The sequence below is a fragment of the Halyomorpha halys genome, unplaced genomic scaffold (assembly GCF_000696795.3).
Source record: "Halyomorpha halys isolate HHAL.00 unplaced genomic scaffold, Hhal_1.1 Scaffold50.1, whole genome shotgun sequence".
Classification (NCBI taxonomy): Eukaryota; Metazoa; Arthropoda; class Insecta; order Hemiptera; family Pentatomidae; genus Halyomorpha; species Halyomorpha halys.
The window spans coordinates 403,854-418,345 of NW_027106849.1; the positions used below are offsets into that span (position 1 = coordinate 403,854).

At 31.8% G+C, this 14,492-nt stretch overlaps 2 protein-coding genes across 4 annotated transcripts in view; one reads left to right on the forward strand and one right to left on the reverse strand.

The window, feature by feature from the left end:
* The first annotated feature begins 541 nt into the window (after positions 1-541).
* LOC106690315 (zinc finger autosomal protein) lies at positions 542-8,777 on the forward strand. Its single transcript, XM_014435717.3, has 4 exons — positions 542-680; positions 3,217-3,276; positions 5,272-5,349; positions 6,201-8,777. The coding sequence occupies exons 1-4, from the start codon at positions 674-676 to the stop codon at positions 7,142-7,144; spliced, it is 1,089 nt and encodes a 362-aa protein (XP_014291203.1). The 5' UTR covers positions 542-673; the 3' UTR covers positions 7,145-8,777.
* A 4,089-nt stretch (positions 8,778-12,866) lies between these two features.
* Positions 12,867-14,492, reverse strand: part of LOC106690322 (streptococcal hemagglutinin) — an 11,320-nt gene continuing 9,694 nt past the window's right edge. For all 3 annotated transcript variants that reach the window (XM_067045147.1, XM_067045145.1, XM_067045146.1), the window contains exon 3: positions 12,867-14,434. In XM_067045147.1, coding sequence (XP_066901248.1) covers positions 13,035-14,434 — 1,400 coding nt within the window. In that variant the 3' untranslated portion in view covers positions 12,867-13,034. The remainder of the gene's footprint in view (positions 14,435-14,492) is intronic.

Genomic DNA, 14,492 nt, shown 5'->3' on the forward strand with positions numbered 1-14,492 from the left:
ATCCCCTATTTAAAATATATTAGATAGTGAGGTGTAAGTTGGCCGCAGAATAATATGAAAAGATAGTCGGGGTTGCGGTCAGAAAAATACACAAATAAACAAAACTTATTTATTTGTGCCGACATTTCGACCTGAATTTCATGCCTTCAACAGGTACTCAACGAAGATTCAGATAAAATTTTACACTTAAAAGTACACGGAATCTTAGGAATCCCACTTTTGACGAAATCTTCGTTAAGTCCCTAACGAAGGCGTGAAATTCAGGTCGAAATGATGGCACAAATTAATAAGTTTCGTTTATTTCTGTACTTTTTGGCTGTTAGTACCTCCGACCATCTTCTCCTCATATAGCAGATAAATCCATTGAAAGAGTTGTTGACTATTCTATTTGCTTCAGAAACATTTACGACTATTTTCTTTATATTAAATAAATTGTTTGATAATTAATAATATTTTCTGCTAATAATATGTTTGTTATTTAATATAGTTTTATTTATATTATCATTTACCTCTTTGTTGTTTTGACTATTTACTCGTGATGGTTACGATTTATGTGTTTGTTGATTATTATTGTTTTCAATTTGACATATCATAACGATTTTTCAATTTTTTTTAGTTGCAATGGTCTATAGAGTTTAAGGATATTTCTGATCATTTTAATTATTACATTAAAATGACAGGTACATAAATATGAGTAAATTGTTTAATTTTGTGTTCAATAATTGCCAAAAAATTAAATTAAACTCCCTCACTATAATTAATTTTTATTGAATTTAAACTGTTTATTCATTATGAACTATATATTGTCTCACACATATATTTTTCAAATTTCGAGGTATCAATATTGATAACTTATCTGTTGAATGCCTATTTATTTTTGTTTTATATCCACATTCCCCGTCTTTTGGGCAATACCTAATGGTGTATGCAGCAATTCAATATTACACATGTATGCATTATCTTTTATTTAAAATTGCTATTTAACTATGTATTAAAAGTAATACAACTCTGCTGGAAACAAGCTGTCCTTTTATTGCCTTCTAAAAGACATTTTTCAAGTTTAATTCTCCAATCAGTAAAACAGAATGTAAAAATAAGTCTTAAAAAGAACCACTTTTTTGTTCTTTTTTTTATTTACTGTTCCCAAATACTATTTCAACGTGGCGGGTGGGGGTTTACTCACTTTTACATTATGTCCTATGGTTGTTGGTTATCACCTACAATATTATTATTGCCTTAATTTGATCATGGTTGTCTGTTTCTTCAACAGGTAATCAAATGCCTAACGGATTTTTTTCAGTGATGTTGGTGCCTAAAGTTGCGGAAATTCGAATCACATTATGGTTTTATGCTGTAGTCAGCAACAATAGTAAACAATTTTTTGACTTGCCAATAAGTGAGTATAAGTCCACTTGCTATGTTGGAATATTGCTTGAGAATTAGTACCTTTTTTTCTTCTTTACTCCAAAACTAATCTCAGAGTCAAAGTAGTTACGATAGACCCCTGTAATTCTCTTTTTACAGCCCTCTATATTTAAAGCTGCCACTTTTAAGTCATCCATACCATGTAAATTCTTTATGTAATGAGAAACACTGCCTCTCCATCTCGGCTTAGTTCTGTAAACGCAAGTATTATAAGATTTTTTTTTTATGTTTTCTCTCTGCCTAGTGTCTGGGTCGATTTACATATTTAGAGCCATCACACTCTTTTTATAGTATGTAAAATTTTTATTCAATGGCGTCTTTAATCAAAGTTATTATTGTTATTAATTATCTCATGAACTTAAAAAGGACACTTGATGTTAAATCATTCTTGGCAGGATACAGATTGGTGCAATGTGCATGTAGCAATAGAGCGACGACTATTCATCTGAACCCTGCTAGTTTTTAGGATCACTCTTAGGGTTAAACAATAGAGACTCTGCTAGGTGCACTGGCCTGGATATAGGAACCGTTGTTTCTTTTTCAGAATTATACAAAATTACAAATCATACGTTTTTAACATTAGCCTATTAACCCAACAGAAGTGTCCTACTTCTTTGTCTCCTAAAAGGTGTTCCATGAGCATTTATCTCAAGGTAGACAATTTGTACTATTTTTGTTAGTTTTGAAAGGGCGTTTAACAGCCTGGTCATCAACGTCAAGCATGCGTGCATCCATAGTTGTACTATTTTTTATATATATAATTGGATCTGATGATGACAAAAATTCTTATGATGCAAAAACTTTCAATGCAATTTGAAGTTGAAATGGTAAATTTTAGCTATTCCATGAGAGGCTGAAAAATCCAGATTTTGTAAAAGATCTAAGATATTACCGCCTCGGCTCATGATTTAAAATAAGAAATGCAGGTGTCCAACAACATGCTCAAATAAGAAAAAAAAAATTTCACGTTTAGAGTGTACTGGTGAGAGAAATACTCAGTGTTATTATTAAGTGGATGCTTGACCAAAACTGAATTGAGTGTAGATGGGGAGGTGAAAGAGGGATTCACATTAGCAAGCAGCAATAACAACAGCAAAGGGTTAATGGAAGATAGACAAAGTATAAACAAAAGAGATGAAATACTAGGAAAATATAGGTGTTTATTTCCCAACATAAGCAAAATGCTCAAGGCTAATCAAGCAGCAGAATTAGAGATCCATTGAATAAAATATAATGTAATACACAACAACTTAAGAAATTCATTTTAAACAGATTTTTTGAAAAGAAGGGAGAAGGCACTCATGATGTAATTTCTGAACTTAAAAAAGGAAAGTTAAAAGCCAGTACTGCCAGTTCTCTATAATAACTTTTCAAAATGACTCCGGTAGCTAATTGGTACAGCTATTTTCTTATTGATCTTGTTGGATAGTGAGATCAGAAGGTTTTTTTTTTAGTTCTTAACACTGAATGCCAGCTAACAGCCAATCCATCTCTTAACCTTTTATTTCAGTGGCTGAAAGAAATATTTATATTCATCCCACTTTCCAGAGTTTTCAGAATGAAGAAAAGCAAAAGAATTTTATTCAAAATTCAAATAATTCATTCTTTTTTTCCCCTTTATTAATTACAAATAGTCAATCAATGATCAATAAAATATTGTATTATGAGGTCATGACCTATCTCTAATTAGACTCAATCTTTACTTTGAATTACTTATATTATTATAAAAAATTTTTTACTTCACCATTTAGCATATATATATTTTTTATTTAGTGTAAATTTGTTTTTCAGAGGATGCCAAAAGTCATGGGAAGATTTATTTAAAAGAAGACTCTGAATCTTCCCAAAATGGTGAGTCAATTTTATTTTATTTCTGAAATTCAATGTTATCATTTACATTCAATTATTTCGAGTAAAAGATAACATAGTTGTTTTTCTATCACAGCGTGCAATGAACATGTCTGTTACAATAATATTTCTTAAAACTCGTATTTGGACTGTAATTTAGGTGATGTACATTATAGTTGAGTATAAAACCAGACTTTATTCTTTTTAAATATCTAAAATTGTAAGTCTAAAACAAAATATTGTTCAAATAATATGAGAGGGTATAAAATACTTCAAAGAAATAGTAGATTGTGAGTACTGACTGAAATATTAAGTACTAACAATTGCTGAGATATCCTAACTGTTAGTACAACAACCATTCAAATATTTTGGATATTGTTTATAACAAGGAACCAGGTCATTATAACCGATCGTCATTATAATCAATCACTACTCACATTATGTAAATGTGAAATAGAAATTTTGTACTATCAATTATTGCTATCATATCACTAGAAATTTCTTTTTCCGAAGAATTCCTTGTACAACATGAGATAGATCTCTAACAATTCACTTTATCAAGTAGTATGATGTTAGAGAGAGGAATATTGCTTTTTTTTTTTTTTTTTTTTACTTTATACCAATTCAGCAATGGTTCAATGATTTATTATTGGGTAAATGCCATTTCTTAATTTTTAACAAATTTCTCTACAAAATTAAGACCCAATTATTCCAAATTGATGATACGGTTTAGAGACTAATGTTCAATTCTTTACCTAAGCTGATGCTCTTTTAACCATTTTCAAAATTATAGCAACTATGAAAGTTCTCATTGACAGTGAAATTTTATCTTTTAAACATCCTGTACTTCTTTTAGAGGAAATAATAAAAGTAAACGTTCAACATTTTATTGAGTGGAAATTACCTCTCCCATCAAATGTGTTGTGTCAAATGTTTAAAGTAAATGAAAATAAAATGAGGATTCTTGTTTTCAGGCCTCTTTGTGAGTTCCTGAAATGGCCTTGTTAAAACTGAACCTTATTACTTGGTTGTTATGATCAAGACCCATATTTTTATGCAATTTCATATTTTGTTTGTTTGCATTTTTTAAACCGCTGAATGAAAATCTTTATGTACAGTTTACCTAGATGCTATTTGCATATTCCAGAATAAATGCGTATATTTGCATATTTGGACTATTTCAGTTCTATTTAAAAAAAATAAGTAAAAATAGAAATAATAAATCAAAATAAAAAAATTAAGACGAAATTCCAGATTACAATTTATGGTTCATTCAAATTAGTAATATAATATAACAAAAGCTTTCCTACGATCAATAATTCATTTCTAACACTACACCCCACTTCATATTCATTGTGTTGTTTGTTTTCCTTACAAGTGGTAGGTATTAACAAACAATCCCTCTAAAAGTTAAATATATTTGGATTTCAATTTACTTACCAAGAGGAATAAAATAATTGTAAAATCAGATATTGATTAGTAATATGATTATAATGTAATTGGCCTGGAAATATTTTGATCTAAAACCACCTTAACAACTTAATAAGTAATTCATTAATGAAATATTCTGTGCACACAGAGTAAATGAATGAATTGGGACTTAAAAATAAGATATAAATAATTAAATAATATGCATTACAATCAATTGAATATTTATTGCACACTAAATAAAAATAAATTTTAACAGCCGTTTTTGCATCTTCATTTTACATCTTATGAAAGGCCAGTCCAATTATTAGTATATTTTTTTGGTTTTATTGCATATTTGAAGATTTTTAATGTAATTTGTGTGGCATATTCTAGTGGTTTTAACTGTATAAAAATCCAAGCCTTGATTAAGACCAATAAGTCTTTATAATAAGGGTTACCATATCGATAAAAAATTTGTTGCTGAGGCTTTGAGAAATTCAGGGCCAAAAATATCATCACTATAACTCATGTTATAAACGATATCCAATATATAATTTATTTTTTCTTATTGACATTTCTTATGTCTAGAAGTGCAAACCTGCTATGTATGGATACCTGAAAACTGCAAACAGGATGTGCTAGAAGAACTGGATTCATCCATAAAAGGTCGGTATTTAGGTTTAACTTGAATAGAATTAAGTGGTACTAGTTCCAAAGTCTTACTCCAACATGTCAGGTTGGACTGAATACAAAGAGAAAACATCAACCATTGTTGTCGTTTATTACTCAACAATATTAAGTGAGTAGTATGTATGCAGAAAAAGATCCATAAGAACTTCCTTTAAGTCTCAAACAAGCAGAAGTCAACCATTTTGTTCTAATTAAATCAATTGTAATAATAGTCAAGGTTATAAACCATAACAATGGAACATCTTGTCTAAGTATAAGTTCACCTGCCTTAGAGTAGTGCTTTGAAACCGTAAAACTGTTACCATATGAATGAATAAATATTATAATCACAATATCTACATCTGAGAACGAGTGATTTTCATTATGTATATGTTTATTTTTTAATGACTGCAGGAAATTTATTAAAGTGTAATATACTAGGATCATAAATTTTAGTATAAAATAAATATATTGTCATTCAAACCTGTGTGAGCTGTCTTTTAACTACTAACAACTCGTACTCTAATCTATTAATAATTAAAAGTAAAGTAGAAGGCAAAACTTTTATTTACAATATTTAAACATTATATGCTTATTTATTTATCAATTATGAATCATTATTTAACAAAAGAAATATGTGTTATTTAATTTAACAGTACATATGTTGTTTCTGAAATAAATAATTTAAATGAGAAATTATGTTAGGAAACTGGTAAAAATTATTATACTAGCACATTTTAACTAACTTTAAAATATTGACTTTGTGTTGATTTCTCCTGATTATTCTCATATTTTATTTCATGATTTCATTTAATATTTTAACTAATCATTTTTAATTTCCTGTTTAGGTCCATCCTTCTCAAAAGAATTTATATGTTTTCACTGTACCGAAACTTTCGACGAACGTCAAGTAATCAGCGATCATATCAAATTAATACATACAGAACATCTGGGAAAACTTCCAGATCAGGCTGTTTTGAGTTACAAATGTCTGCATTGTGAATGCAGTTTTATCAGCTATCAAATATTAAAGACACATCTTCAAAATGTTCATCAAAAGAAGAAAATTCGAAATAAAAAAAAACGCTACCATTGTACTGTATGTGAATATAAAACAGCAGACTCTTCGAACTTACGAAGACATATTAAATTGTTGCACAAAGGAGATAAGCCATTCCAATGTACATTCTGTGAGTATAGAACAGTTTTGTCAGGTAGTCTACAAAAGCATATTATGTCAAGGCATACAAACGAAAGGCCATTCTCATGTTCTCTGTGTCAATATAGAACTATTACAGCGAGCCATTTGAAAACCCACATGATGACGACTCATTCTGATGATAAGCCATTTGAATGTAGCCATTGCCAGTATCGTACTGCAATTTCAGGACACTTAAAAAGACATGTTTTAGCGAGGCATTCAACTGATAAAACGCATCATTGTGTGCAATGTGATTATAAGACTGGATATTTTGCGAACTTGAAGCAGCATATCATGGCCCATCACCACGAATTGAAGCCATATCAGTGTCAACACTGTAGTTACAGTACAGCTCTTTCGAGCAACTTGCATTGTCATGTAAGAGCGAGGCATACTGATATAAGGCCATATCAGTGTACACTATGTGAGTTTAAAACAGCGCGCTCTGGTAGCTTGAAAACTCATATGATGGCGCATAATAATGTAAAACCTTATAAGTGCACAGGTTGTACTTTTTCTGCAACACATTCATCACATTTAAAAAGACATATGAAATCAAAACATTCCAGCATATCATCTGGCATTGTCTGATGAAAGTTATTATTACCCATTCTTTCACTTTAAGCCATTTAACTGTATTACAACTGTATTTATCAGGGTTCGATTGTTTATTACAGTTCTACTTATTGTTACTAGAACAATAATTAGTGAAAGCAGGTAATCAAAGCCAATCAGAGCAGTCTTTTGTTTAATTTTCCACTAGTTGTTATAAATGAGTGTTTCATATTGATTTGAAACTTGTTAAAATGAAAGTGGTAGTTGAAGCTGGAGAGAAGCTGCTGCAGTTACTCTTCAGACTATGCTTAGTGTCCTCAACATTTATCTGAGACAAAAGTTCCAACACCTGCAGGTGCTTTTCTAGTCAGAATATTTTTTAATCTTTATTTTGAAGTTTATTATTTTATGAAAGAGATAGATTGGTTAGGTTATTGGGACATATTATTACACTATCAGGACAAGTTGTGATATATGCTAATAATATTTTCTAATGATTGAATCTACACAGAAACTTTAACGAGCAGAAGTAAAATGGGAAGGAGAGCTTATTAGAAAGGGTATAAACATCAATATCAAGAATGGTGAAGTTCTACTTGTGAGCTGTGAGCCAGGACAAGTCCACATGACTTGTGGAGATGTTTTGGATGATTTCTCATATCTGGAAACTGTGTATTGCAGAAATATTAAAGGATATATTGTAGGATTATTTCCTATAGAAAAAGAAGTCAGTAAAAGATTTGTAGAGAGGAGAAAGGTATGAAAAGATGTCAAACCTCATTTATTCTAAACCATCTACATATATGCGCTCCCTGCTTTACAGACTGGAGACCATGTCCTTAATAATAAATGGGACAAATTAACTGCATCATAAATGATGTATCTGTGTGGGTACGCCATTAAAAATGATACTATTAGATGACAATTGAATCTACCAGCAATGAAAGTGACAACTAAGTTGGTATAAGCATGTAGGTAGAGCGAACCCAGAACAAGATATTTATGGAAATTAGACCAGTAGGTAAGGACTCATGCAAGGCCTTTATATTGTTTAATCTGGAACTTAAGAGGTCTATAAGAGACATGGGCATATGCAGACAAAGAAGCGTATTTACTAAACTTGTTCGATTGTTGTTCTATGCAGGTGACTTAGGCATGGTGGGACAGTTCCTTCATAAAGCATTTTCAACATTTCTTCATCCGCTATTCTAGCAATCTGGTATTGTTCTGAAAACATTAGACTATTCAAAGTCATGGTATAGCTCCTGTTGAGTTAGTCTTTTCCATTCTTCTCCAACAATTATAACTTCAAAAATTAAGTAGAAAACTTTTCTTTTGAAGATAGGAGCTTTTTATTTTGGAAAACTCAGTTGCTGACCAAGACTCAGATCCAAACAGAAGCAAAGGGTGTACTAAAGTTTTACAGCGATGGAGCTTTATCTTCCTAGAAAGTATTATTACTGTTTTTTTTTGTTTTTTTGGGGAAGCCAAAGTACAATTGGTTGTCTATGATTATCATCCTTCTGATCACAACATCAGGATCATTATCCTAATTGACCGCAGAACGCAGTTGAATAAACTCTGGTACTTTTCAATGTTATGAGGACCAATGGTTGGGGATGGTTAGGACAATGGTTAATGTCTCCCCTAGTTTAGGAACCTCCTCTGTTACCATGTACTTGGTTTTGTACTCATTGCCTTCTAATCCAAGTTTTCTGGCTATGTCCTATGCAAGAAAAGTTTCAGTAACTGTTTGAAGGGACTGTCCCATGATGCCTAAGTCATCTGCATAGAGCAACAATTGGTCTAATCTAGTAAATACGCTTCCTCGTCTGTGTATGCCTGTGTGGAGGAGGACAAGTCCTGTAACCAGGTTGTAGAGCCATCATTAAAAAAAAATAAGAAAAGACCAGTAGGAAAGTACCAGACAGTATTTTCAGATCCTGGCTCAGCTACTTATCTAGGTTGGATCAAATGAGGGGGAAGATTATGCAAGAGATGAAGACAGTTGCTTTAGACAGATAAATGAAAGCTCTGGATTTATAGTATTGTGGAATGTATGAAGAGATAGTTAAGCTTTGGTTGGAAGCAACTAATTGTGAGATAAAGTACCTAGTTTCTTTGTGTTTAAGTAAAGGAGATCTAGTCCCTGCCTAATTCCCCACTCCTCAAGAAAAATGATAGAGTTAATATATATCAAATATCAACATTAGGTGGCGATTTTTAATTAACTGGATAAGCTGTATCCAATTATGTAAGTATTTTTTATTTCATAATTAAAAAAAACGTTTTCATCATATTGTTTTTAATTATCAAAAATAGTCATTTATTTATGTTTTTATCCCTAATTCAATGATATGTATTTTTTTTTTATGCAGTCTGTGAAATGATTTGCTTCTGATTAGGCCCTCTAAATATTTTTTATACAAATTATTCATGTGATTGTGTAAAAATGTTATTTGAAAACGCAAATATAACTATTTTTAAGTGAAATGATCAGTTTATTAATATTTCCCTTAATTCTAGCAAACATTTATAATGTCACTGATGAGCTGTGCCCAACTGGCCTTGTGAACTTGATGAAGTCGACTCTCATCTCTAAGGGCAATAAATTAAAAGTCTGGTGCAGTGCGCACATTACACAACTTTCACTTACCACCCTACATATGTTCCCAATTTTTATGAAAATTGGTGAGCTCAAGTTGTAATCGCTATTTTTGTGATTTCAAAAAATGTATGTATATATACTAAGAACAGAGAAGGCAAAAAATTTTTGTTTTTCTGTTGCTTTAAAAATTCATATTCACCATCATTATCCATGGTTTAATATTGCTTACAATAAAAACTGTTTATTTTTTAAAATAAACAAAATTAAAGGTACTTTTGAAAAAAATCTGTTGAAAAAAAAATTTAAGCCCTGTCAGAGTATTTCAATGAGCATAAGACTTACCTGACATTAAAGTCCATTAAATTAAACATTGACATACCGAGTTTAATTAAAATCGTTTGAGTTGATTTCCAGAAAATTGAAAAAACTGTGAAAAATCAATTCTACAAAGTAGCACTTCTGATGAGTGAATTTTATCTAAACAGTTTCTGTCACATCCTAGGCATTTACTCGCCTTAAATATGTAATTTCAGTATCATAACACTTTTCATTTTTGACCTACACTGTTCACATACCGACACCCACACCATTTTGCGAAATTAGTTATTTTTGACTCAGGGGACCTCAAAACACGATTATAATACTTTTCCTTACTATGTATTCCATGTATAGGTAAGTGAAAGTAAAAATGTTTAAATAAATAACTCATTAAGTCCATAGTTTGCTCTGGCATTGAAACGATGGACCAATAGTCTCTTAGAATCTTCGAGAGGAAGATAATGAGATGATTTTTGCTCCAATCAGTGAACAAGACAAGATCCATCAGAGCAGTGATTCCCAAAGTGTGCGCCGTGGCGCCCTGGGGAGCCTTTGCTGTCATAAGAGCACCATGAAATATTCAATTAAACAATTCGGCAATTTTCTAGGAATTTCCAATTCTCAGAAACATCAAACTAACCCATTGTTCCAAACATTGCAACCAGCGCCTGCACCAGTGCGGTGGCAACAAGCAGCATTATAGCCACTTGTAACTACGTGTAGTTTTAGGCCTTTAACACGTACCATTGGTGTGCCCCACCACCAATTAATATCACATAATATAACCCTGGTTAACATTGACCACCACATTCATGTTTTAAAATGAAACCTAGTTTCAGAGAAAAACAAAATCTCAACATAGCATACATTGACTACCACACTATAATTTCAAACAGGGGCTTGAGAAAAAAAAAAATCCATTTATTATTTTATCCTCTTAGAAGAACAAGTCTCCCTAAAGTCTATAAAGTAGGAGGGTGCAAGAACAGTCCAGCAGGGAGTGTAGTGTACCTTGACAGACACCTGATACTAGCTTGCCTCTGCCATTAGAAAATAAAGCTGGTTATAGCCAAGGCTTACAGGCTTAATCATCTCCTAACCTCTCCTAACATTTTTTTCCACCTCAAATTAATAATTTATAAAAGTACACTATAATCAGCCCTCCTTTTCAGAGTGCTTATGCTGCCTAACGTAGAACCTACAACAGTGAAGAAACTCCAGCAGTTTCAGAGTTGTAGTCAGAGATGTATTGCGAAGCATTCTTTATAAAGAGCTAAAACTGACTACATTGATACAGCACTTGGATTGCCAACATAGACAGAATTCATCTCATGGAGGCACATAAAATTCTTTGATAGCCTTCAATACTCCACTTACCCACTATTCGAGACATTAACACCAACAAGACGCCTACAAAGATGGTGAACTCACATAAACAGTCTCAGACTACTAACTTAATTAATAACTACTGACAAGACAACTGGTGAGCCATATATTCATATAAAGAGTCAGTTTTCATATTTTCTTTCTTTAGTTCCCTTTTAAAATGGATCAAATGCAGTAAAAGAGATACATTTCATCTATTCTCACTAGCTTTCCCCCTTATACCAAATCCTACACATCCATGGGGCAGAGAAATAATAATAATAATAATTTTTTTTTTTTTTAGTAATAATAAACCATTGTCAGCTAAGCTGTTGCTAATATTTCGACTTGTAGACATTTTTGGTATGGTGAAAAATCCACGGTTGACTTTCTGACTGCGAGTCTGCTTTTTCCTCTATGTCTATACAATAAATTCTTTTCCAGAGAGAGAAAAAAGGTATTTACAAGAAGCTAAAAGGCAATGAAAAAAAAAATTATTTATTTTACTCTTTCCTTCCTTTTTTTTTTAAGCAATTTTTAATATAAAAATAAATAATTATTTCTAATATTTCCTGAGTTAAAAATAAAAATATTAAATAAAAACAGTTTTTGATTTTTAACAATTAATTTCCACCTTAATAATCCATCTTCTAAATAGAAGATGAAAAATAAAAAACACAAAATAGTTGCTATATTTTTTTTATTTTAAGATTTTTCAATATTAGTATTATTGTTAAAAAATTAAAATAGTGCTTCAACTTCCGTAAACAGTGAAAATAAATTTACTACTCCTTTATTGTGGACAACTAACCTTTTTTAGTGTGGGTCTTGGAATGTTCTTAAAGATTAATATTGCTTAGTTATTGATGATTAAATTATTATTTACAAAATATCATTGTCTTTTAGCATGTCAATAAAATATTCTGTCATTAATGTAATTAATACTTATATGTTAAATTATATCATGTTAGTAGTTAAGACTAAACATTAATAGATAAGTACGATCAGCTCTATACTTACTCTTGATCCTTCAAATCAAATTTATCTTCTTACTCTTGTTTCTAAAATTTTCAAGTAGACACTTCTTTCTTATATTTTTGACATTTGATATCAATCGGTAAAATATCCAGAAAGTCACAGCTTTTTCTTCTTTATCCATTAAATTAAACATTTTCTTCAAATTAAAAATATTCATAAAATCATAACTATTCATATTAAATGTATCAACTTTTTTTGTAGGGTAGCAGATTATTTAATTTTTTCAACAACTATTTCAAAATAAAATTATATGAAATAATACCCAAAGATGTACTAAACTAATCTAATATTGTATTATCATCTATCAAAACTTTGTTTCCGTTTAAGTTTAATTTACGTTTTTTTGGAATCTTCCCATATCCTATTTAAAAATTGTTCATGAATATGAAATAATAATTTGCATTAAAGGTTCTATAAATGAAGGAATACTGTTAGAAATTAATAAACAAATTAATTGCAAATATTTATTCAACTATAGGGAAAAACCAGTCCAGCATTATGTTGTTACCATGTTGACAAATCACAAAATATGTATTAGTAAAAAGATAAAGATAAGTGATTAAATAATAAAGAAAATAAATTCAAGAGACTTGCTCTTTAAAAGTCAGTGCCCTCAGGATCAGTTGGTGGTGGAAAAGTGGGTACATCATCATTTTTCTTCATTCCCTGTAACTTCACCTGTTCAAGTCCTTCTATAAATCCAGATAGGGTTTCGCTACCAAATCCTTCAAAAAACATTTTTGGTTTTAAATATGGTTTCTTACGAATTGATGGAATTATTTCATCTTTAACATTCATCCGGTTTTGAGTTAAGGTTTCTCTGAAGACACGATCAATTGGCCTTGTTACTTCTTGGAAGAGTGATGTCTGTGTAGGTGTTGCTACATCCCTCATTATTCTAGGTGGGATAGTGGTTTCTAGTTTAGTTCTCAAATTTAGTTCTGAAATATCTCCACCCCTGGGAATTCTAGCGTCTCTAACTACTCTATCAATGGAAGGAATAGTGGTTTCCTGCTCGATACTAATCTTTGAACCTGTTGGATTTTTTCTTTCTTGCTCTTCAGTTACCTGTGAGGCTGGTGGAGATAGTGCTCTAAGGACCCTTGATATGTCTGTGGTTGTTCTTTTCTGTTCGATATTCATCCCTGATGTTATAAATGCATCTCTGGTCACTCTAACTGGGGCAGTTGTGGATTCTTGTAGCAATAGTGTTTGTGAGGAAGATGTTAAAGCTTCTCTGGCAGCTCGACCACTTGGAGTTGATAATTCTTCCATTGGTGATGTATGTGATGAAGATGTTAAAGGTTCTCTGACAGCCTGACCGCTTGGAGTTGACAATTCTTCCACTGGTGTATGTGAGGAAGATGTTGAAGCTTCTCTGACAGCTCGACTACTAGGAGTTAATATTTCTTCAACTGATGTATATGAGGAAGGTGTTGAAGCTTCTCTGACACCACGACCACTTGGAGTTGATAATTCATCAACAGGAGGTGTTTGTGAGGAAGACGTTAAAGCTTCTCTAACAGCTCGACCACTAGGTGTTGATAATTCTTCCACTGGTGTATGTGGGGAAAATGTTGAAGCTTCTCTGACAGATTGACCAATAGTAGTTGATAATTCTTCCACTGGTGTATATGAGGAAGGTGTTGAAGCTTCTCTGACAACACGACCACTTGGAGTTGATAATTCATCAACTGGAGGTGTTTCTGAGGAAGATGTTAAAGCTTCTCTGACAGCACGACCGCTTGGAGTTGACAATTCTTCCACTGGTGTATGTGAGGAAGATGTTGAAGCTTCTCTGAAAGCTTGACCACTTGGAGTTGATAATTCATCAACTGGAGGTGTTTGTGAGAAAGATGTTAAAGCTTCCCTGACAACTCGACCACCTTTAACTGTTAATTCTGCTGTTGGTGTTGTGTGTGTGGGAGGTATTAATGCTTCTCTGACAGCAGGACCACTTGGAGTTGATAATTCCTCCACTGGTGTATGTGAGGGAGGTGTTGAAGCTTCTCTGACAGCTCGACCAAAAGGAGTTGATAATTCCTCCACTGGTGT

Coding starts and splice junctions, on each gene's coding strand:
- LOC106690315 (XM_014435717.3), top strand. Junction 3,277..5,271: donor CTCTGAATCTTCCCAAAATG/GTGAGTCAATTT, acceptor TCTTATGTCTAG/AAGTGCAAACCTGCTATGTA. Junction 5,350..6,200: donor ACTGGATTCATCCATAAAAG/GTCGGTATTTAG, acceptor TTTCCTGTTTAG/GTCCATCCTTCTCAAAAGAA.